General features: G+C 43.3%; 1 protein-coding gene across 9 annotated transcripts in view; it reads left to right on the forward strand.

The window, feature by feature from the left end:
- The window catches only part of Depdc5 (DEP domain containing 5, GATOR1 subcomplex subunit), a 128,140-nt gene that overhangs the window by 55,173 nt on the left and 52,660 nt on the right, over positions 1 to 20,307 (forward strand). For 7 of the 9 annotated variants that reach the window (XM_085836596.1, XM_085836597.1, XM_085836600.1 and 4 more), the window contains 7 exons: positions 2,404 to 2,624; positions 4,596 to 4,799; positions 7,291 to 7,426; positions 8,242 to 8,336; positions 14,237 to 14,302; positions 18,089 to 18,272; positions 18,715 to 18,875. In XM_085836596.1, coding sequence (XP_085692722.1) covers positions 2,404 to 2,624; positions 4,596 to 4,799; positions 7,291 to 7,426; positions 8,242 to 8,336; positions 14,237 to 14,302; positions 18,089 to 18,272; positions 18,715 to 18,875 — 1,067 coding nt within the window. The remainder of the gene's footprint in view (positions 1 to 2,403; positions 2,625 to 4,595; positions 4,800 to 7,290; positions 7,427 to 8,241; positions 8,337 to 14,236; positions 14,303 to 18,088; positions 18,273 to 18,714; positions 18,876 to 20,307) is intronic. The other 2 variants (XM_085836601.1, XM_085836603.1) reach the window with 1 other exon arrangement.

Genomic DNA, 20,307 nt, shown 5'->3' on the forward strand with positions numbered 1-20,307 from the left:
TTAATGCGACTCACTAATAGAATGTTATATAACTTTTTGATTTTGTGGCAAACACTTTTGATGGCCACATGATTGCTATGCGTTCCTCTCTCATCCTGCTGTCACATGTCATCAAGACCATGTCTAGAGCTTAGAATAAATGCTGTCACAGCAGCTCCTCATGTGCTGCTTAGGGGACTCAGTCATAACCACACAGGGCCTTTCCTTACAGGGTTTTATTTGTTTCTGTGTTTTTTTTCCCCAGATTTATTTTAATTTTTTAGTTATGTATATGTGCGTGAGTATATGTGTTTGTGTGCCACAGTTTGAGCAGGCACTGATAGTGACCACCAGAAGCAGCCTGATGTGTGCTGAGAATCAAATTGAGCTCCTCTGGAGGACTAACAAGCGCTCTTAACTCCTGAGCTGTTTCTGGCTTTTCCTAGTTTTTAATTTTATGTTTGAGTTTGAATTTGGCTGTATTAACTCAGGCTGATCTCAAATTACTGGGCTCAGGTGGCTTTTCTGCCGTAAACTCCCTTGTTGTGGATCTGCAAGTGTTTCCCACTATACACCATCTGCATGAATTGCTGGCCGCACAGACTTTATCTTCAGAGCTCCTCTAGCCCTGACACATGACTAAGGATGCGCTGATGCTCAGATAGTTACTGTTGAAGTCATGGATGTGTAATCAGACCTGGAGATCTATTTTCAGGTTACCTTTAAGCACTCGACTTAATACAGAAACCTCATAAAAGGTTGGAAACAGCCCCAGTGCTAGAACAAACAGTCCTATTGGTTGGCTAATTCTGAGGTCATGCCTCGTCACTGAGCTTTCTCCTTTTGATCTTTCATCCTAGTGCTTTTTAACATTTTCACCTTAGAGAGAGAGAGTTTATGTTTTGTTTTCATTTTATTTTGTGTGTAGATGGTTTGTTGAGTGCAAGACTGTACACCATCTGCATGAAGTGCCTTTTAGTACCAGAAGTCACATTGTGACTGGAGTTTCTGCTATGAGCCCCTATCCTGGTGCTGCATAGTTGAATTCAGGTTTCCTTGAAGAGCAGCCAATGCCCTTAACCATTGAAACATCTTTCTAGCACAAAGTTTCATGTTTCAATGAGCGTATTATTATAAAAACTTCTTTTAAGAAGAAGAGAGGGGCTGGTGAGATGGCTCAGTGGGTAAGAGCACCCGACTGCTCTTCCGAAGGTCCAGAGTTCAAATCCCAGCAACCACATGGTGGCTCACAACCACCCGAAATGAGATCTGACGCCCTCTTCTGGTGTGTCTGAAGACAGCTACAGTGTACTTACATATAGTAAATAAATAAATCTTTAAAAAAAAAAAAGAAGAAGAAGAAGAAGAAGAGAGACAAATATCCTAATTATTTCCTCATTTTTAGATTTGTTTTAAATATTGGCTGCAGTGTTTTATGGCAAATGTTAGACATCATTTTCTTTACATCTATGTATATTTCAGAATACATTTTAAAAATCAATTTATTTTAATTTTTATGTATGGATGTATTGCCTTCATCTGTGTCTGTGCATGTGGTTAGTGCCTGCTGAAGCCAGAGCGAGTTGGATCTCCTGGAACTTATTTATATACTGTAAACAGACTTGTGAACCAACTGACATGGGTGAGAGGAATGGAACTTGAGTCCTCTGCAAGAGAAGCGAGTGTTCTTAACCAGTGCTCCATCTCTTCAGCCCTGCTTCAGGATACATTGTTAACAATTAACAATGTTTGTTTGTTTGTTTGTTTGTTTGTTTTGCAAGGTAGGGTTTCTCTGCATAGCCCTGAATGTCCTGGAACTCACTCTGTAGACCTCGTTTGGCCTCGAACTCAGAGACACTCACCTGCCTCTGCCTTCCGAGTGCTGGAATTAAACGCATGTGCCACCACTTGCTGGCCAAATAATTTTTTGTTGGGGCTGGAGAGATGGTTCACCAGTTGAGCACACATTCCTCTTTCAGAGGATTTGAGTGCAATTCCCAGCACCAAGTTGTCCCTCTGACAGTCTTCCTGTAAGTACAGCTCTAGGGGAATCCGATCTGGGCACCTGCATTCACATATACAGACAAACACACATACTTAGTAAAATCTTTTTACAAGTTTTTTTTCCTTGTTTTGATACAGAGTCTAGTTCATGGGTTTACTGTGCAGCCTAGGATGGCCTTGAACTCATGATGATCCTCCCTGCCTCAGCCTCACCATTGTCAGGATTACATATAAACTACCATGTCCTTATTTTCCTTCTTAAGACGAAATCTTACTTTATTGTCCAGGCTAGCATTATTTCCCACATCTGGGAGTTTTGGTACTGATCTCCTGAGTATATATAACTGATGAGCTTTGTCGACATTGAGCTCTAAGTTGAAGTGTCCTTTTCACGGTGGTAATTTGTCTCTTCCATGTCAGGTCTGTGAGAGAACAGGAGAATCACAGTCGCAAAAGTGCGAGCTCCTGTGATGTCTCATCCAGCCCTTCCCTGCCAAGCCGTGCACTGCCCACTGAGGAAGTGAGGAGCCAGGCTTCTGATGACAGCTCCCTGGGCAAGAGCACCAACATCCTGATGATCCCTAACCCCCACCTGCACCAGTATGAAGTCAGCAGCTCACTGGGCTACACCAGCACCCGAGGTCAGAGTGCTGAAGCAGACAGAGCTGGCGGGGGGTGGGGGTGAGGGTGTCTGGGGACTGTTTCTTTGTAGGGGTGAGAGTGGCAGAAAGTGATGGGCATGGGGTATACATCTCATATTTTACTTGTTGCCATGCCAGCAGTGGGTATAGATCATATTAGGTGTTGCGTGTCTATTGTACTATTTATGTTGTAACCTTTTGCTCATTATCTACATTTACAGTGCTGTCTTACTTAGGCCTAGGGTCAAAGGGGTTTGTTATTTGCTCATCTCCATTTGTGCCATACTTAAAATAACTGCGTCTTCTGTAACTGACTGTTCTTTGCAGCAGTGGAGATTAAACTCAGGGGAACAGGGGAAGGACCACAGCGCTGAGTTACATCCTAGGTCTTGCAGTATCCTTTTTTTTTTTTTTTTTTTTTCATTTTGGCACAGTGTCTCACTAAGTTCCCCAGGTTGGACTTGAGATCTCTTTATAGCCTAAATAGTCCTTGGGCCTGCTATTCTCCTCCCTCAGCCTTCAGAGTTGGCTGAGTTTATAGACCTTGTTACCAGGGCCCAGTTCATATTAAAACCATGGGTTTTTTTATCCATACAACACACACACATACACACACACACACACACACACACACACACACACAGGCTGGAGAGATGGCTCATCATTTAAGAAAAAGTGTTGCTCTTGCAGGGGATCCAGATTTGATACCCTGTACCCACATGATGGCTCACAACCTCATCTATGACTCCAGTTCCAAGGGGATTCAATATCCTATTCTGACCTGAAGGCACTAAGCATGCATGTGGTGCCTAGACATACATGTAAATAAAACACCTTTACATAAAAAAGAAAAGCTTATGGGCTAGAGAGATGGCTCAGTGGTTAAGAGCACTGACTGCTCTTCCGGAAGTCCTGAGTTCAAATCCCAGCAACCACATGGTGTCTTACAATCATCTGTAATGGCATCTGATGCCCACTTCTGGTGTGTCCTCCATAATTTCATTACTTAAGGATACATGGGTGGGAGGCACATCTGTCCTGATTGTGTGTACAGCCTAAGGAGTGCTGTATACTCACAATTGTCCCTTGCTGTGGAAGGAGCCCTAAAAGGCAGGTAGGCTGGACAGATAGCAGACCATTATCAAGTCAGGAGAACATCCAACAGAGCACAGAGGGGACCTTTCTCTGCCACAGAGCCAAGGCCACACCAAGCTAGGACAGTAGGACACATGACGTAAACATGCATGCGTCGGAAACAAGGGAGGGACTCCTCATCTGAGTCCCATTTCAACTGCAGATTTGCCAATTAAATGTGTGTGTTGTAGTGAGATTGCTTTGATAGAGGACATCACTGTGCAGTCTGACCAGTCTTTTAATTAGCCTCAATAAATAATACATTAAGAGAGAAAGAAAAGAAGAAAGAAAAGAAAGAAAGAAAAACAGACAGATAGTGTTTGTGACCAGAGACTTGTTCATTAAACCCGTTTGATTTTTCCAGGCAGGGCCGCACAGAACAACCTTGCTGGCCTGTAGCTCACACTATGTAGATCCGGCTGGCCTTGAACTCAGAAGTCTGCCTGTCTCTGCTGTGACTATAGGTGTGTGCTGTTACACCTGGCTTAAACATTTATTTGTATTGTTTTGCCAGCATAGAGAATATAATCACTCCATTCCCAAGGGAGATAACTCAGCTTCCGTCATTACTCATTGCATCCAGCCCAGTGTTCACAGTCCCCTAGCAAGATAGGAGAATCCATTAGGGTTATGTGCATCTTCACTGGGACAGGTCTTCAAAATTCATGAAAAATAAGCAAACCTAAACATATTTTATTTCTTTATCATTTCACAGTTTTACTCGTTTCTCTTACTTGTGAGATTTATGATTTCCTAGGTTTTTGCTAGCCTTAGACATTTACTAAAGTCTGATTTCATTGTGACTTTGTGTTTGTTCAACTCCATGCCTGCCAGCAGATGTCCTGGAGAACATGATAGAACCTCCACAGAGGGACTCGAGTGCACCAGGAAGGTTCCATGTGGGTAGTGCAGAGTCCATGCTCCACGTCCGACCTGGAGGATACACGCCTCAGAGAGCGCTGATTAACCCCTTCGCCCCCTCGAGGATGCCCATGAAGCTCACCTCCAACAGAAGGCGCTGGATGCACACTTTTCCTGTAGGTAAGATGGCTGCTCAGGTCAGAGCCTTGGCCTGTGGGTTCCTAGCTCTGGTCCTTAGCACTAGTCACCCCTGTGACTTTAGTCAAGTGCTTCAGCTTCTGTGACCCTCTTGGTTCCACCAGTGAGATGGACATGCCTGCTGGGCTTCTCACAGCGGGGTCTTTGAACACACACTTGAGAACAAGCTTTGTAACTGACCATCCATGTGAACCTAAGGGCTTTGCTTGTATGTTTGCTTGAAAGGCCTGGGCTCTCCTGGCCCTCATTTTCACCCCTTGCTAACATAAGCCCCACTTATGTTACTCTGTCATTTCTTAGGGGCTTCCTACAGGTGGGAAGTAAAATAATTATTTTTACTTCAATTTTTTTTTGTTTTTTTTGGTTTTTGGTTTTTCGAGACAGGGTTTCTCTGTGTAGCCCTGGCTGTCCTGGAACTCACTCTGTAGACCAGGCTGGCCTCGAACTCAGAAATCCGCCTGCCTCTGCCTCCCAAGTGCTGGGACTAAAGGCATGCGCCACCACCGCCTGGCCACTATATTTTATAGCCCATCTTTTTACTCTATTCTGGCCTCAAGAAGATGACAGTAAGCATTTTTAAAGCTGTAGTTAAAATTACCCTTCAGTTTAACGGACTTGTGCTGGGCTAGGAAGGAGCAGGTGTGCTAGGCTCCATTTTGTGTTGTGTTGTGTTTGTTTGTTTGTTTGTTTAATGGGAACCATCTTGCTGAACTATTAGAAATGTTATTTTCTTTTGCACTTGATTTTACTGTTAAATGGAAAATGAAATAAATCTGGTTTACTTGGCTGTAAGTGGAGGACATTCCGATCCTGTTGTCCCTTATCGCTGCTCGAATCACACAAGTTGCTTCTTTCTGGTGTCTTTTGCTTTCTTTTCTGTCATTAATACTAAAGTCTGAGACACTGATCTGTTTCTCACTTCTCTATTTTCTTTTGCTTTTTATTTATTTTGAGACAGAGTCTCATGTAGCCCAGACTAGTGTTGAACTTTGCATGTAATGGAGGATGACCTTGAACTTAAGATCATCACCGCCAGGCCAGTTCATGTGATGCAGGGGATCAAGTCCTGCGCTTCCTGCTTCCTGCATACTAGGCCAGAACTGTCTCAATTAAGTGACATCTCCAGCCCCCAGACTGAGATCCTTGTCTCTGTCTCTCCCCTCCTCTGCAAACATGTGGATATGTATGTGTGTGTGTACATTCACATACAAGTGTTCATACATGTGGAGGTCATAGTGGCCTCTGTTGCTCTTAGCTTTGAAGACAGGCTCTCTTATTGAAGCTGGAGTTCATTGTTGGGCTAGATTAGCTTCCAAGTAAGCCCCTAAAATTCTCTTGCTCTGTCTTCCTAGCATGGGGTTACAGGTACATAGTGCCACACCTCATTCATGCTGGGGGCCTGAACTCAGGTCCTCATATTCGCTTGGCAAGCATTTTATTTGATTGAGCCATCTCCCCAGAGAACTTTCTACCATGACCTCCATTCATCTCTTTGTGTTTTTCCTACCCCACCCTTCATGACCACATTACTAAAAAAAAAAAAAAAAAGAAAAGAGAAAAAAAACCAAAAACCCCCTCGTCTCCAGACTGTTGACTTGTTTGTCCTCTTGTACACATGGCCCACTGGTAGGTAACTAAGACCCTTCGTTCTTCACCAGGCCGCCCAAACCTCCCAGCTTTTCCCTTCTTACTCAATTTCTTGATCTCCACACTTTTTACTTCTTTCACATTTGGGGTTTCATAGCTAGTTTTTCTACAAAGATGAATCTTTCTTCAACCTTACTAACCCTTTGTAACCTTATTGACCCTCTAAGTTGTGTATTTCCAGGAAGTGCCTTTTACTAGACGTGACTAATTCTGACCTCTCTTGTTCTATCTTTTTTGTGCTTAAGCACCATTGATTCCTAGAGTCACACTTGTTACTTTTTGGTTTGCTTTTGTTGTTGCTGATTATGTGTGCCAGTGCGCATTTGGGCTTTGTTTGTTTGTTTTTTGAGACAGGGTCTCTCTGTGTAACCCTGGCTGTCCTGGAATTTCACTCTGTAGACCAGGCTGACCTTAAAGTCAGAGATCCACCTGCTTCTGCCTTTCAAGTGCTGGTAAAGGGGTGTGCTAAAGGTGTAGACCACCATGCCTGGCTTGTTACTTCTTTCTTTTTTTTTTTTTACTTTCCTTCTCTTGTCATCTTTTGATCCTTCTATACTTGGCTGTTTCTGTATGGCATCTCCATAGTATTGATGAAACTGATGGTCCCAAATGTTCTTCACACACTGGACATGATACAGCATGGGGCCTGCTTGGAGAAAGAGCCCTTCCTCTGTAGGAGCCTGATAATTCCTTGTCTAATGTTCCTCTTGCTGGGCTCTTGTCAGATCTCTCCCATAGCTCAGCAGCTGGAAGAAGGCAGAGTATGTTTTTGTGTGCGGCCTGAGCTGTCGGGGGCATAACATCCAGTGGTTCTTTGTCTGCACAGGCCCATCTGGAGAGGCCATCCAGATCCATCATCAGACCCGGCAAAACATGGCAGAGCTGCAGGGCAGCAGGCAGAGGGACCCCACCCACTCCTCTGCAGAGCTGTTGGAGTTGGCATACCATGAAGCTGCCGGAAGGTGAGGTTTGCACAGTGCTGAACAGACAGCTGATGAAATGGCACATTGTGACTTAGAGCACACTCGGTCAGGACCCTCCTTTGTCAGCCAGTGTCATTCCCATCCCTGGGCACAAGCCTGGCATTTTGCCTATAATATTACCAAGGCCCTGCTTAAGTATATTTTGAGCTTACATTTTGTAAACTTCCTAATTTCCTTCCAAACCTTGATCAAAGGCGAAAATGAGCTATCTATTTTTTATCTCAGGGTTAGCCTATAGAATGCTGGGACAGGTGATTCAAGCTGTTGTCTTAGACAGCCTTCCTTTACTTGGCATGTTGGTTTTTTAACAAAATATTTTATAAAGCCTCTGAAGAGTCACTGTAGGAAGAAAGACACTTAAGCCTTGATGGACATATTGGTCCTAAATTGCTTTAGGAACCACTTTGCAAAGAGCATCCTTCTTGGTCCCTTCCTTAGACATTGGACATCTTCTTTGCTGGGGGTGTTCATGGGAGATCTGGATGGTGTGTGGCCCTTTTCACCAGGTTTACTGTGGTACCTTTCGGGCATTTTATATCTTTCCTTTGTTATTAAGCGGGCAGAAAGGGTCTAGCATGGTGGTAGGTAAGCAACCAGGGAGAGTGTTCAAGGCTGACACAGAAGTGAAGCACTACTACATGATTGAGGTGTGGATCCTAAGTGTTGCCTCTTTTTCATTAGCTTTTCCTATTCCCACATGCCCTCTCCCATACACTGGGATACAGGGTGAACAGGAAAAAAAAAGTGATGATCTACATTAATTAATCCAGGTGGCCTGGCTTTGTTCTCTGCAGGCACAGCACTTCCCGCCAGCCTGGTGACAGCATGTCCTTGAACTTCAGTGGAACGGAAGAGCTTTCTGTCAGCCTGCTTAGCAACAGCAGTACAGGTAACTCATCTAAGAAGAGGTGGGATGCTCCAAGCAGCCTCACATCTAGAAGAGACACAAAGGCCAGAAAAGCAGGACCATATCTATTTTGGGGATCTTTTCAGCCACATGTCGTGGTGACCTATTTAGAAGCACTGCTGTATAATGCATGGGATTATAAATGGGCTGCACATTACATTTTTAGCTGAGAACATGTTGGTCAAGACATATTTATCATCGCTTTGTCAGGGAGTCCTGGCTGAGGGCTTGTGAGGTGTTGAGGGCAGCACCAGAGTCCGAGTAGGAGTAGTCTGTACCCTCAGAAAAACAAGCCCACAGGGGGACATTGTGATCTCTGTTATATCATCACAGAATAAAAAGAAGCCTGTGGGTGGTAGCATACACCTTTTCAATTCCAGCGCTCCAGAGGCAGAGACAGGCAGAGCTCTGTGAGTTTGAGGTTAGCCTGGTCTACATAGTGAGTTCTAGGCCAGCCAATCCTATATAATAAAATACTGTCTCAAAAGAAAGAGGGTGGAGGGAGGTTATGTTGAAAAGTAAGTGTGCATCTCAGGCTTGAAGGGGTGGAAATTGGTTTGATGGAAAGTTATAAGGTACAGATTCTTCTTTTTTATCTTTCTGACACACTTTTATTATCCAGTAATCCCAGGAAGGCGTGTATCACTAAGTACAGTGTACATGGACAGTTGATGCCTAGATATGCAGAGATATAAACTAACCTCTCAAAGCAGCCTGGCCCCCTCATTTGAGCTAGAATTCTAGTCAGCGTGTCAGGGAACATGAGTTTGGAAAGCTACCTTTTCTGCAAAGCGGGTATTGTACAAGATGAGTGTGGGAAGATTTAAACAACGGGATGGCTGCTTCATCATGTCTGTGTCCTATAAATTGGCGTGTATTTCTAGAACATGGCTTAAGGTTTATGGAAGTAGGGGCTGGAAAGATGGCTCAGCAGTTAAGAGCAACAGTTGCTCCTCCAGAGGACCCAGGTTCAATTCCCAGCACCCACATGACAGCTCACTTCTGTCTGCAACTCCAGTTCCAGGGGTTCTATAAATTAAAAAGAAAATAGAAAAGGATTTGGAAAGTAAAGCTGTGTAAAGGGGGCCAGTGATATTGTTTTTAGTCACTGGTGGGTTAATGCAGCCATGTTCCTATAGCGCAAGGATAAGTGCTTCCATCGACAGTAAGAGATCCCAAAATGGTTATAGTCTCTTTCTATTCATTCATTTAAAATGAGAAACAAGTCAAAGTTTGGTACTGTGGAAATAGTTTCAGTCATATATTCAGGGTGCTTAAATGGCTGCAAGATTTTCTTAAGTGCCTGCAGAATGTTACAAAGGCAGCGATTCTATCACTTGGCTGAAGTAGGAAGGCAGTTTTTAGGAACCAGTTTGAGTTTTCCTGGCTTTGGGGTAGAAGGTTACTAAGGAGGGCTGAGCTGGGTTTCTGGACCATTCCTTGAGCTAGCTAGACTAGTGATTAGAAGCAGGAAGAATGAATTGAACCCAGATGGTAGCAGCCAGCACCAGGATCTACTCAGAAGAGCCCAGTACCATGGAGTATTGCTGAGATACCACATGGTTCCCTCTATGTAGCTTTTGGAATCTTAAAAGTTTCCTGTTGAGAACAGAGTGAGCTTTAAAAGGGTCTTGGTTTAAAGATGGGTGTGCAAGATCTTTAGGTGATATTGTCATAGCCTCTAAGCCGAAAGTTTCCTGGCTCTCATATCCTCAGTGGCCTTTGACTTGTATCTCCTTTGGGATTCTTTTTGAGGCAGTTCCCAGATGTGATAACAAGGATGAGAGAAAGCCCTCTCACTAGGATTTGGACTGCAAATCATTCAGATGTAGTGTGGTTTTCACATCTCTACTAAATTAGAATATGTAGATAATGCAATGTGTTGTGATTGACAGGCAGCTTCAGGGATATGGGTACAGTTCAGTACTAGACCACTTGTATAACATGCACAAAGCCCTGGCTTTGATCCCAGGCCCAGGGGGCGGGGGGTAGGCAAGGTGCTCAGGAGTGGCAGTGGAAGTTTACCAGAGGAGCAGAGGAAGCTGCAGCAGAGTGTTGCAGAGCTTCTGCCTTAGGCTGTACTAGCAGGCTGTTAAAATCGACTTCTGGAACAGTGCAAGACTATATAGAGTTCTAAAGGAAATCACTATATGATCCGAGATACTTTATTAATTTGATGTAATGTGACATTTTGTTTCTTGTTAAAGTATTACATGAAACAAAACAAACAAATCCCATCCATCTAGATCCGTGTCACCACAGCATTATGAGGGTCAAAAGTAGGCTGGGTTTGGTAAGGACAGAACTTAGAATTCTTGTTCTGGAGCTAAGCTGCATTCCGAATGCCTTTAATCCCAGCACTTGGAAGGCAGAGGCAGGCAGATTCCTGAGTTCAAGGCCAGCCTGCTTTACAGACTTGAGTTCCAGGACCTCCTGGGCCACATAGAGAAACCCTGTCTTTTTTTTTTTTTTTTTTTTTTTTAAAGATTTATTTATTTATTTATTATAAGTAAGTACACTGTAGCTGTCTTCAGACACACCAGAAGAGGGAGTCAGATCTTGTTAAGGATGGTTGTGAGCCACCATGTGGTTGCTGGGATTTGAACTCCTGACCTTCGGAAGAGCAGTCGGGTGCTCTTACCCACTGAGCCATCTCACCAGCCCGAGAAACCCTGTCTTGAAAAACAAAACAATCCTTGTTTTGTTACAGAATACATTGAAAAACATAGCTAATAAACATTTCACTTATTAAAAACAAGAGAAAAGTCAAGAAAACCAGTTCTGTGACCCTACCTCTGCCTCCTCTGGCTTGAAGCTTCTGCCGTCTGCAGGTACCCAAGTGTGACTCAGACTTCCTGCATCTGGACCTGACTCACGAATGAGTCATACCTCTCAGAATACTGTCTCTGTGGGTTCCCTTTTGGCTCTGCAGGAGTTTGTTCTGAGCAGGGTTTTGAGACCTTGTAGCTGTATTGTTCACTTCTCTGTGCTGTTAGCAGCGTATGGGCAGTTAGTGGGTCTTGGTAGATGGATTTCTATCCTTCTGCCTTTTTACTGGTATTGGAGAGACTGAAGCTAGGACCTTATGTAACTAAGCACTTACCTACCTAGTTATGTATCAAGAACCTATTTAAACAACAAACAGGATTGAAATACAGCTCAGTTGATGGAGTGCTGGGTCCAGGGTCCCATGCCTATCCTACATGAGAAGCTGGGATTGGTGGAAGTAGATGCCAACAGAAAATGAACTCAGTGGCATCTTTGGAGGCTACCTATCTTATAATGTCATAAATGTCATGTCGGTCAGGGAATTTAAAACATTTTCCTTATTGTGTTTATATATGTATGTCTCTTTTACTGTATAGATCCTTTGTGTATATATTATTGCTTCCAGTTTAGTGTTTTTATGGGATTCCTGATAGTGTGAACAAGTAGTCTAGGATCTCTGTTTCTTGTGCCTTTTTAAAGGCTCTTTTCCTGTTTTGTTCTATCCTTATGTATTAGTTTTTGTTTTTATCTTACCTTTGTTTATATTATATCTTATTATTATTCCTTAGAAGCATGTTTGCTTTCTAATGAGAGACAAAAGGAAATGGATCCGGATGAGAGGGGAGGTAGGAAGGAACCAGGAGAAGTAGAGGGAGGGAAAACAATAATTAAGATAGTATGTGAGGAAAAATATCTCTTTTGTTTGTTTTGAGACAGGGTTTCTCTGTGTGGCTCTGGCAGCCCCAGAATTCACTCTGTAGACCAGTCAGGCCTTGAACTCAAAATCCACCTGCCTCTGTCCACTGAGTGCTAGGATTAAAGGCATGTGCCACCATCCCCAGCTTTTCTTTTCTTTTTCTAAATATTTATTTATTTATTCTATTCATATGAGTACACTGTAGCTGTCTTCAGACACACCAGAAGAGGCCATCGGATCCCATGACAGATGGTTGTGAGCCATCATGTGGTTGCTGGGAATTGAACTCAGGACCTCTTAACCAGTGAGCCATCTCTCCAGCCCCCCAGCTTTTATTTTCAATAAGAGGAAGAAAAATCCAAGTAGGGGAAAAGGGAGGGAGGGAGGGGGAGAGGGAAGAGGAAGAAAGGAAGGGAAAGAAGCTGGGCTTAGGGAGTTACAGAGTTGGCTCAGCAGGTAGGAGCTCTTGGTGCTTTATAGAGGTTGTGATTCCCATATAGTGGCTTGCAACCATCTGTAACTCAAGTTCCAGGTGTCTGATGCTCTCTTCTGACCTCTGTGGGCACCAGGCATGAATATGGTGCACAAATATTCATGTGGGCAAAACCGTTTGTAAAATTGAATAAGTAAGCAGAGAATCTGGGCTCAGCCCTGGAAGAGAGGAAGGAGGACTGCAAGTTCAGGATCATTCTCTGCTGCCAGCAAGTGTGAGGCCAGCATGGGACACCAGAGACCCTGCCTTGAAATAGCAGACAAAACAGGCGCAAACGCTTTTCACAGCTTAATTTGCTGTTTCCTAAGTGGACACTGGTGTGGAATCTATTTTTATATGTGCTCGTTTGCCTTCTGTGTGTGGTGTTGAAGGGTCTATTCAAATATTTTGTTCATTTATTTATTGGGTTGTTAATTTTCTTCCTCTTGAGTTTTGAGAGATCTCTATATTTCAGATGCAAGTCCTTTTTCCAGATTATGTGATTTTTCAAATGCTTTCTCCTGTGTTATTGCTTTTTTTTTCTTCTAAAGATTCACAAAGAATTTATAAATATTTGTTATAGTTGAGAGAGATTCGAGTGACACAGAAGTATATGGAGTAAAAGGTTGAAACTCTGGGGCTGGAGCAAAGCTCAGCAGCTGAGTCTGTGATGCTCTTGCAGAGGACCTGGGTCCCATTCCTCGTCCCCACACAACAGCTCCCAGAGCCTGTGAGGATCTGATGTCCTCCCCTAGCCGCCGTGTGCTTCAGGCACACACAAGATGCACGTGTATATGAGCAGGTACTCACACACATAAAAACAAGTAATCTTAAAACAACCAAAGTCCTGCGCTTTACTTACGTCCTCCCTTGAGCTTTCTGTGTGGAGGCAGCTCATGTTGGTTATGTTTTGAGGCCCTTTCCAATATTCCTCTTTATAGTCTGCTTTTTTATTAAATAGTTATGTTTTCTAAGTGACATTTGGTTGTGTGTGTTTTTTAAATTAGCTGTGTCCTTTCATATTTAAGTTTCATTTTAAATCTTTTTCAGACTAATTATATTTAGGTAGAATTTTTTGTTAGTCTGTTAAGTGTAGTAAATTTTTATGTCTTATGTTATATTCTTTTATTTTTTATTTTTTTTATTTATTTCATATATATGGGTACACTGTCACTGTCTTCAGACACACTGGAGGACAGCATTGGATCCCATCACAGATAGTTGTGAGCCACCATGTGGTTACTGGGGATTGAACTCAGGACCTCTGGAAGAGCAGTCAGTGCTCTTAACCACTGAGCCATGTCTCTAGCATGTGTTATATTCTTAAAAGCTATGATTTGGGAAAGAGTTACAGAAGTTCAGGTTAAACAATTGCACAATATTTAATTAGGTTATTTTATGTTTGCTAAAAATTATTTGGTTAAAATGACTTTAAAATGTGTCAATTTCCTTAAAATAAGTAGCAGTTTGCTTTGCAAAAAAAGCTTATCAGACAAAAAGAATGGTCTTGATAACATTGAAGTTCTGGTTCATTCCTAAATTCTAAGTTGTTCATATTTTTCTGTGGCTGATTCTTTTGGGCCATTTGAAATACCCATTTCATAATTGGCACTTGGTTTGTGTTTGTATTTTTAACTTTATTTTTGAGCTTATTCAACCACAAGTATAAGAATTTTTTTTGTCGAGTAACTTTTGACTCATACAAGCTGCCTTTTCTTTCTCTAGGTGTGACTCCTAGGACCCAGAACAAGGACTCTCTAGAGGACAGTGTTTCTACCTCTCCAGACCCAAGTAAGAAGGGCTGACGGACTAGTGAGAGGGCAGGCGGTAGGGACAAGCCCTGTGGGAAGACAGTAGTCCAGAAAGCCACGTTCTCTGTCAGGAAGCTGATATGTGAGGGACTCTTGAGTCTCTCTGATGCCAAGTGAGAGAAGTGGGCGGAATGACCTGCTCCAGAATGTGTGATTCAGGACACACGGCAAAGAGTAGACTTCCCCAGAAGACCCGCTCGCCTCGCCGGGCCGGCAGAAGCCAACCTTAGCTCTTAGGCCTAATACTAGCTCTGGGGGAAATCAGAAAGAAATAATGGGCTGTAACGAGAGTCCTTCAGATGCACTTATAGTTGAAAATATTTGGCTAGGTCATATTTGTCTATTAAATAGCTGAGCAGTTACAGAGAACCTTTACTAGAATACGGGAAACCGCTTTACCACTACGCACACTTTATTCTGTGTGGCTGTGTAGCTCTGGGTCTTTTTGTCTCCATTGATGACTAATGAACTGAATCCTTTTACAATATTTCATGTCCCTATTACTCACTTTTTTAAGTCAAAAATATTTATTTTATACATTTGTGTGGTTGCACACATAAGCCATAGCATATGCACATGGAGGCTTAGAAGACACCCGTGGGAGCTAGCTCTCTCCTGCTGCTGGGTGGATCCAGGGATCAAGCGCAAGCTATCGGCTTCGGTGGAAAGTACCTCATGCCATTGAGCCATCATGCCAGCCCCAAAGCTTGTTCTTTTTTCTTTCTTTTAGTTTTTTTAAAGATTTATTTGTATTGTGTGTATGAGTACACTGTTGCTGTCTTCAGACACCAGAAGAGGGCGCCAGATCTCATCACAGATGGTTGTGAGCCACCATGTGGTTGCCGGGAATTGAACTCTGGAAGAGCAGTCAGTGCTCTTAACTGATGAGCCATCTCTCTAACCTTCTTTTTTCTTTCTTTTTAAAAAAAATTTTTTTAAATTATTTTGTTTGTATGGGTGTTTTGTCTGCATGTGTATGTCTGTGTGCCACATGCATGCCTGTTGTTTGAGGAGGTGGTAAGCCCCCACATGGGTGCTGAGAATCAAACCCTGGCCCTTTGCAAGAACAAGTGTTCTTCTTAACCACAGAGCCAACTCTCTACCCTCCCCCTTTGTTTGTTTGCTTTAATTTTATTAAGTTTAGTGTGGTAACACAGGGCTTTAATCCCAGCACTTGGGAAGCCTGGTGTAAGTAGGAGTTCCAGGCCAGCTAGGGCTACATAGTAAGATACTGTCTCAAAACAAAACAACAACAACAACAAACACAGAAAATGTGAAGTTATTTTTGGTTTGGTTTTTTTTTGTTGTTGTTTTTTTTTGTTGTTGTTGTTTTTTCGAGACGGGGTTTCTCTGTGTATCTTGGCTGTCCTGGAACTCACTCTGTAGACCAGGCTGGCCTTGAACTCAGAAATCCGCCTGCCTCTGCCTCCCGAGTGCTGGGATTAAAGGTGTGTGCCACCAAGCCTGGCTGTGAAGTTATTTTTAATTATATCATCAAACACATGATTATATTTGGGTTTTAGTAATTATTTTTATTAGTGACCATTTGTATAGTTTCCAGGTTTGTTTTGTTTTGTTTTTTAAGCTAGGGTTTCTCAGTATAGCTGGTTATGAACTTGTAATAACCATCCTGTCTCTGCTTTCCCAGTGCTGGGACTACAGACATATGCTATCATGCCCAGCAGAAATCACTGCTACGAGACTCAGAAAGGTAGTGAGGGCTGGTGTGTCCAAGACAACATAAAGAGGTAGCTGGCTTTCATTTCTGACCACCTCACGGTGGCTTGATGACGACTCTTCTGGTTTTATCCAGGAAGTAGGGATAAGCACAGCTTGTTTGTCATATGGGGAAGTTGGGGTGCAATTTCTGCTGTTTGGGGATGTATTTTGAATTCTGAGGTATTAATGACTCTGTGAGCCCTGCATAGAGTTAGGCCTATGCCCAGTGGTGGTCTTCCTCAGGGCCTGAGGCACTCTGTCCCTGTACTTATCACACACGCCTTTTTCATCCATGGGAGAGTGATGTGAGGCTGACAGAGCCCTGGGAAATACACTGTGTTGTAAGCTCCTTACTGCTCATACACATGCCTTTACAGTGTACATTGTGAAACTGTCCCACTCAGTACTCTTGGGTGTGGAGGGGTTGTTCTTACTGCCCTTGTTTGTTTCCTTTTATAGATTTAAAAAAAAGTCTTCACTTAAAAGATCTTAAAGGCCGGGCAGTGGTGGCGCATGCCTTTAATCCCAGCACTTAGGAGGCAGAGGCAGGTGGATTTCTGAGTGAAATCTATAGAGTGAGTTCCAGGATAGCAAGGGCTATACAGAGAAACCCTGTCTCGAAAAACAAAACAAGCCGGGCGTGGTGGCGCACGCCTTTAATCCCAGCACTCGGGAGGCAGAGGCAGGCGGATTTCTGAGTTCGAGGCCAGCCTGGTCTACAAAGTGAGTTCCAGGACAGCCAGGGCTACACAGAGAAACCCTGTCTCGAAAAACCAAAAAACAAAAAAACCAAAAAAAACAAAACAAAAATAAATAAATAAATCTTAAAGATTGAGTCAGTTTTACTTAGAGAGATAGCTACCTGTCTATTTTCATCATTCAAATGAAACACTTGAGGGGGAAACATTTATTAAAAAGTGGTTTAGAGCCTGGTGTGTAGCACACACTGTACTCCAGCCTTCTGGAAGCTCCAAGAGAAGGATTACAAATTCAAGGTTAACCTGGGATGCATAGCAAGCCTCTGAGAGAGAGGAGGAAGGAGAGAGAGATTACTGTGGTGCTGGCTCTGGCAAGCGCTCAACAACTGCATCCCACGGTGGTGGATGGCATCATGATTAGAAATCCAGAGAGATCACGTGCAGTAAGTGGAAGCTAGAGCAGAGTAGGACAAGGACTGTCAGAGCTGCCTCTAGTTCACTGTTAAAGCATCCATATTTCTCATATTTCCACCAGTGCATGAGTCTAGTGGAACAAACCACATAGTGCGGCCTTTGTACTTTAACTCAGTGATCTTGAATCCAAGCCAGACTTGTATCTGTATCATTTCTGGTTTTCCCAGTAGAGTGCCTTGCTGGCATCTTGTGAGTACAGTCCAGTGTTGCTCCTCAGCATTTCTCATTGTGCAGCACAGCCCTGTATAACAGACTGGCCTGGTCCAAAATGTCAGGAGTTAGTTACCAATGTTGAAAATCTGCTTTATCTAGGGAGCAGATGTCAAACTCATGTCTCCTAAATTCCAGCCTTGTAACTGTCCCAGACGTCCTCCTTTGGTTTCCCCTCCTATCCTGAATCTATTACTTGTGATTCTGAAAGTGTTCCTGTTTCTGCTGCTATATGCTATTTTGCTCCCAATTAGGCTGAGCTTTCTTCCTTTTCTACCCAGACACTCTGCAGCCCTCAAAAGGAGAAGCTCTACCCTGAGCCTCTCTTCTGTCCTCAGAATGTTAATTTGCTTTGATATATAACCCTGCCTGCCCTGCAGTAACCTCACTGGCATTTCAGCTGTAGCTCATGATCAGCAGAAAATGAAAAATAGCGGCTGTGAATCCCATTTGCATGATGGGATTGGATAAGCATGTGTTGCGTTATCTAACAAACTCTGTTTCTCTCTGTTTCTCCCTCCCTCATCCCCTTCCCTCTGCTCCCTCTCTATCCTGGCAATTTCGATCACCTTTTACCATGAACTTCACACCTACCCTCTCCCTTCCTTCCATATCCAAACCTGCCGTGGTGACCACATATACCTTTTCCCCGTTATGCGAGGCAGTTCTGACACTGTCTGCTCCCCCTGTAGTGCCAGGCTTCTGTTGCACAGTTGGAGTGGACTGGAAGTCTCTTACTACTCCTGCATGCCTTCCCCTCACCACTGACTACTTCCCGGACCGTCAGGGCCTGCAGAATGACTACACAGAGGGCTGCTATGATCTCCTCCCAGAAGCAGACATGGACAGGTCAGTGCCCGGAACAAAAGCAGCCAGCTTTGTTTGTGAGGGTTATGGGTATATTGGAACACATGCGTAGAGAGAAGAACACTGAGCTTTTAAGCCTTTCGTGTCCTCCTTTAGTATTTGGGAAATCTGATGATGCAAGAACTGTAAGTTTCTCTCAATGTTGACATTAACAGTTTGTCTTCCTGGATAACGTATTTGTTAAGGAAGTTGTTTTGGGCACACTACATCCGATTGTATTTTCTAAAATTATTCTTTTTTTTTCTGTCTTTTTTCTCTACCTTGTTAAACTGATCATTTCTCCTAAAGCTGGTGTACAGGTTAGGGATTTTATGAGTTGCTGTAGAGTGATAATCTGGGATGAAACCAGAGAAGAGGCGCAGTGACTGTTTGTATCACTGCCCAAGGTCAAGCATGCCCACACACTCGCTTATTTCTTTTCCAGGAGGGATGAGGAGGGTGTTCAAATGACAGCCCAGCAAGTGTTTGAAGAGTTCATTTGCCAGCGTCTCATGCAGGGTTACCAAATCATAGTACAGCCAAAGGCCCAGAAACCCAACACCACAGTCCCACCCCCATTGAGCAGTAGCCCACTCTATAGCAGAGGTAAGTGATTCTCCTAAAATTATACTCTTTTCTTCTAAATCCTGAGAGTAGGTTTTCTTTCGTTTGGTTATTGTCTTAGTTGATGTGATGAAACAGTATGACCAAAGCAAGTTGGGGAGGAAAGTGTTTATTTGGCTTAAACACATCACTGTTTATCACTGAAGGATGTCAGCACAAGAATTCACACAAGGCAGGAGGAACCTGAAGACAAGAGCTGATGCAGAGGCCATAGAGAAATACTGCTTAGTGGCTTGCTCCCAATGGCTTGCTCAGCCTGCTTTCTTCTTATAGAACCCAGGACCACCAGCCCAGGGATGGCCCCACTCACAATGAGCTGATCCTCCCCCACCAATCACTAATTAAGAAACTGCTTGGTAGGCTTGCCTATAGCCAGATCTCATGGAGACATTTTCTCACTGAGGCTCCCTTCTGTCTGATGACTATAGCTTATGTCAAGTTGACATAGAAACCAACTGGCACTTCAGCCCTTTTGAGGGTGGTGCAGCTCAGTGGTAGCATGCTTGTTGAGCATGCATTAGGCCCTGGGTTCCATCACTAGCACCCAAACACAGAGAAACCAACAATGGCAAAGAAAACCACTTCAGTTAGGTTGGTGGCCCAAACGTGGTGAGAGATGCATGTCAGCATCCGCTACAGAGTAATAACCTATTCCAAAACCGACACAGAAGACCCAGCTCTAAGAGCTGCAGAGGTGGCTCAGTGGGTAAGAGCACTGGCTGCTTTGCAGAAGGCCCTAACTTCACATGGTGGCTTCCTGCCAGTGGCACACATACTGTTAATCCCACTAAAGAAGAGTAAAACCATTACCCAAATTCTTTGTTCAAATTAAGTAAACTTTATTTTCTGTCAGATTGGGCTATATCCCTAAAGCAGGATTTTAGAAAAATATCATCAAACACAGGAGGAGGTGGGGTTTATATAGCCATATAGCCAAAACAAAAAACAAAAAAAAAACACTGTAAGAATAGGGGGGTTGAGGAATTTCCAGAGGAATTTTGGTTACATAGGAACTTGGCTAAATAGTTCAAAACTATTTGGAAGAACATCTTATCAGGGTACATTCAAGGTGTGATTAAACTTCATAAGGTGGGGAACATCTGGTTAAAGCACTGTCAACTTGAAATTTTCAGCAAACAACAATGAACTTGTTCTGACCTTGTAACAGAATGGCTTCCATCCTTAAGATAGAATTAGGCTGATCCATCAATACATTCAGGCAAACACTGATACAAATAAGAGTAAGATAAATATTTTCTAAAAAACCTAATTCTTCTTTTTGAAACAGGGTTTCTCTGTGGAGGCCTGGAACTCTAAACCAGGATGTTTTCAAACTTACAGGGTTCTCTGCCTGTTTTGCCTCCCAAGTGCCATGATTAAAGATAGATGGTCAGCCTCCTCCTCCTCCTCCTCC

This window comes from Mus caroli, unplaced genomic scaffold, assembly GCF_978045245.1.
Source record: "Mus caroli unplaced genomic scaffold, Mus_caroli_1 scaffold_4, whole genome shotgun sequence".
Taxonomy (NCBI): Eukaryota; Metazoa; Chordata; class Mammalia; order Rodentia; family Muridae; genus Mus; species Mus caroli.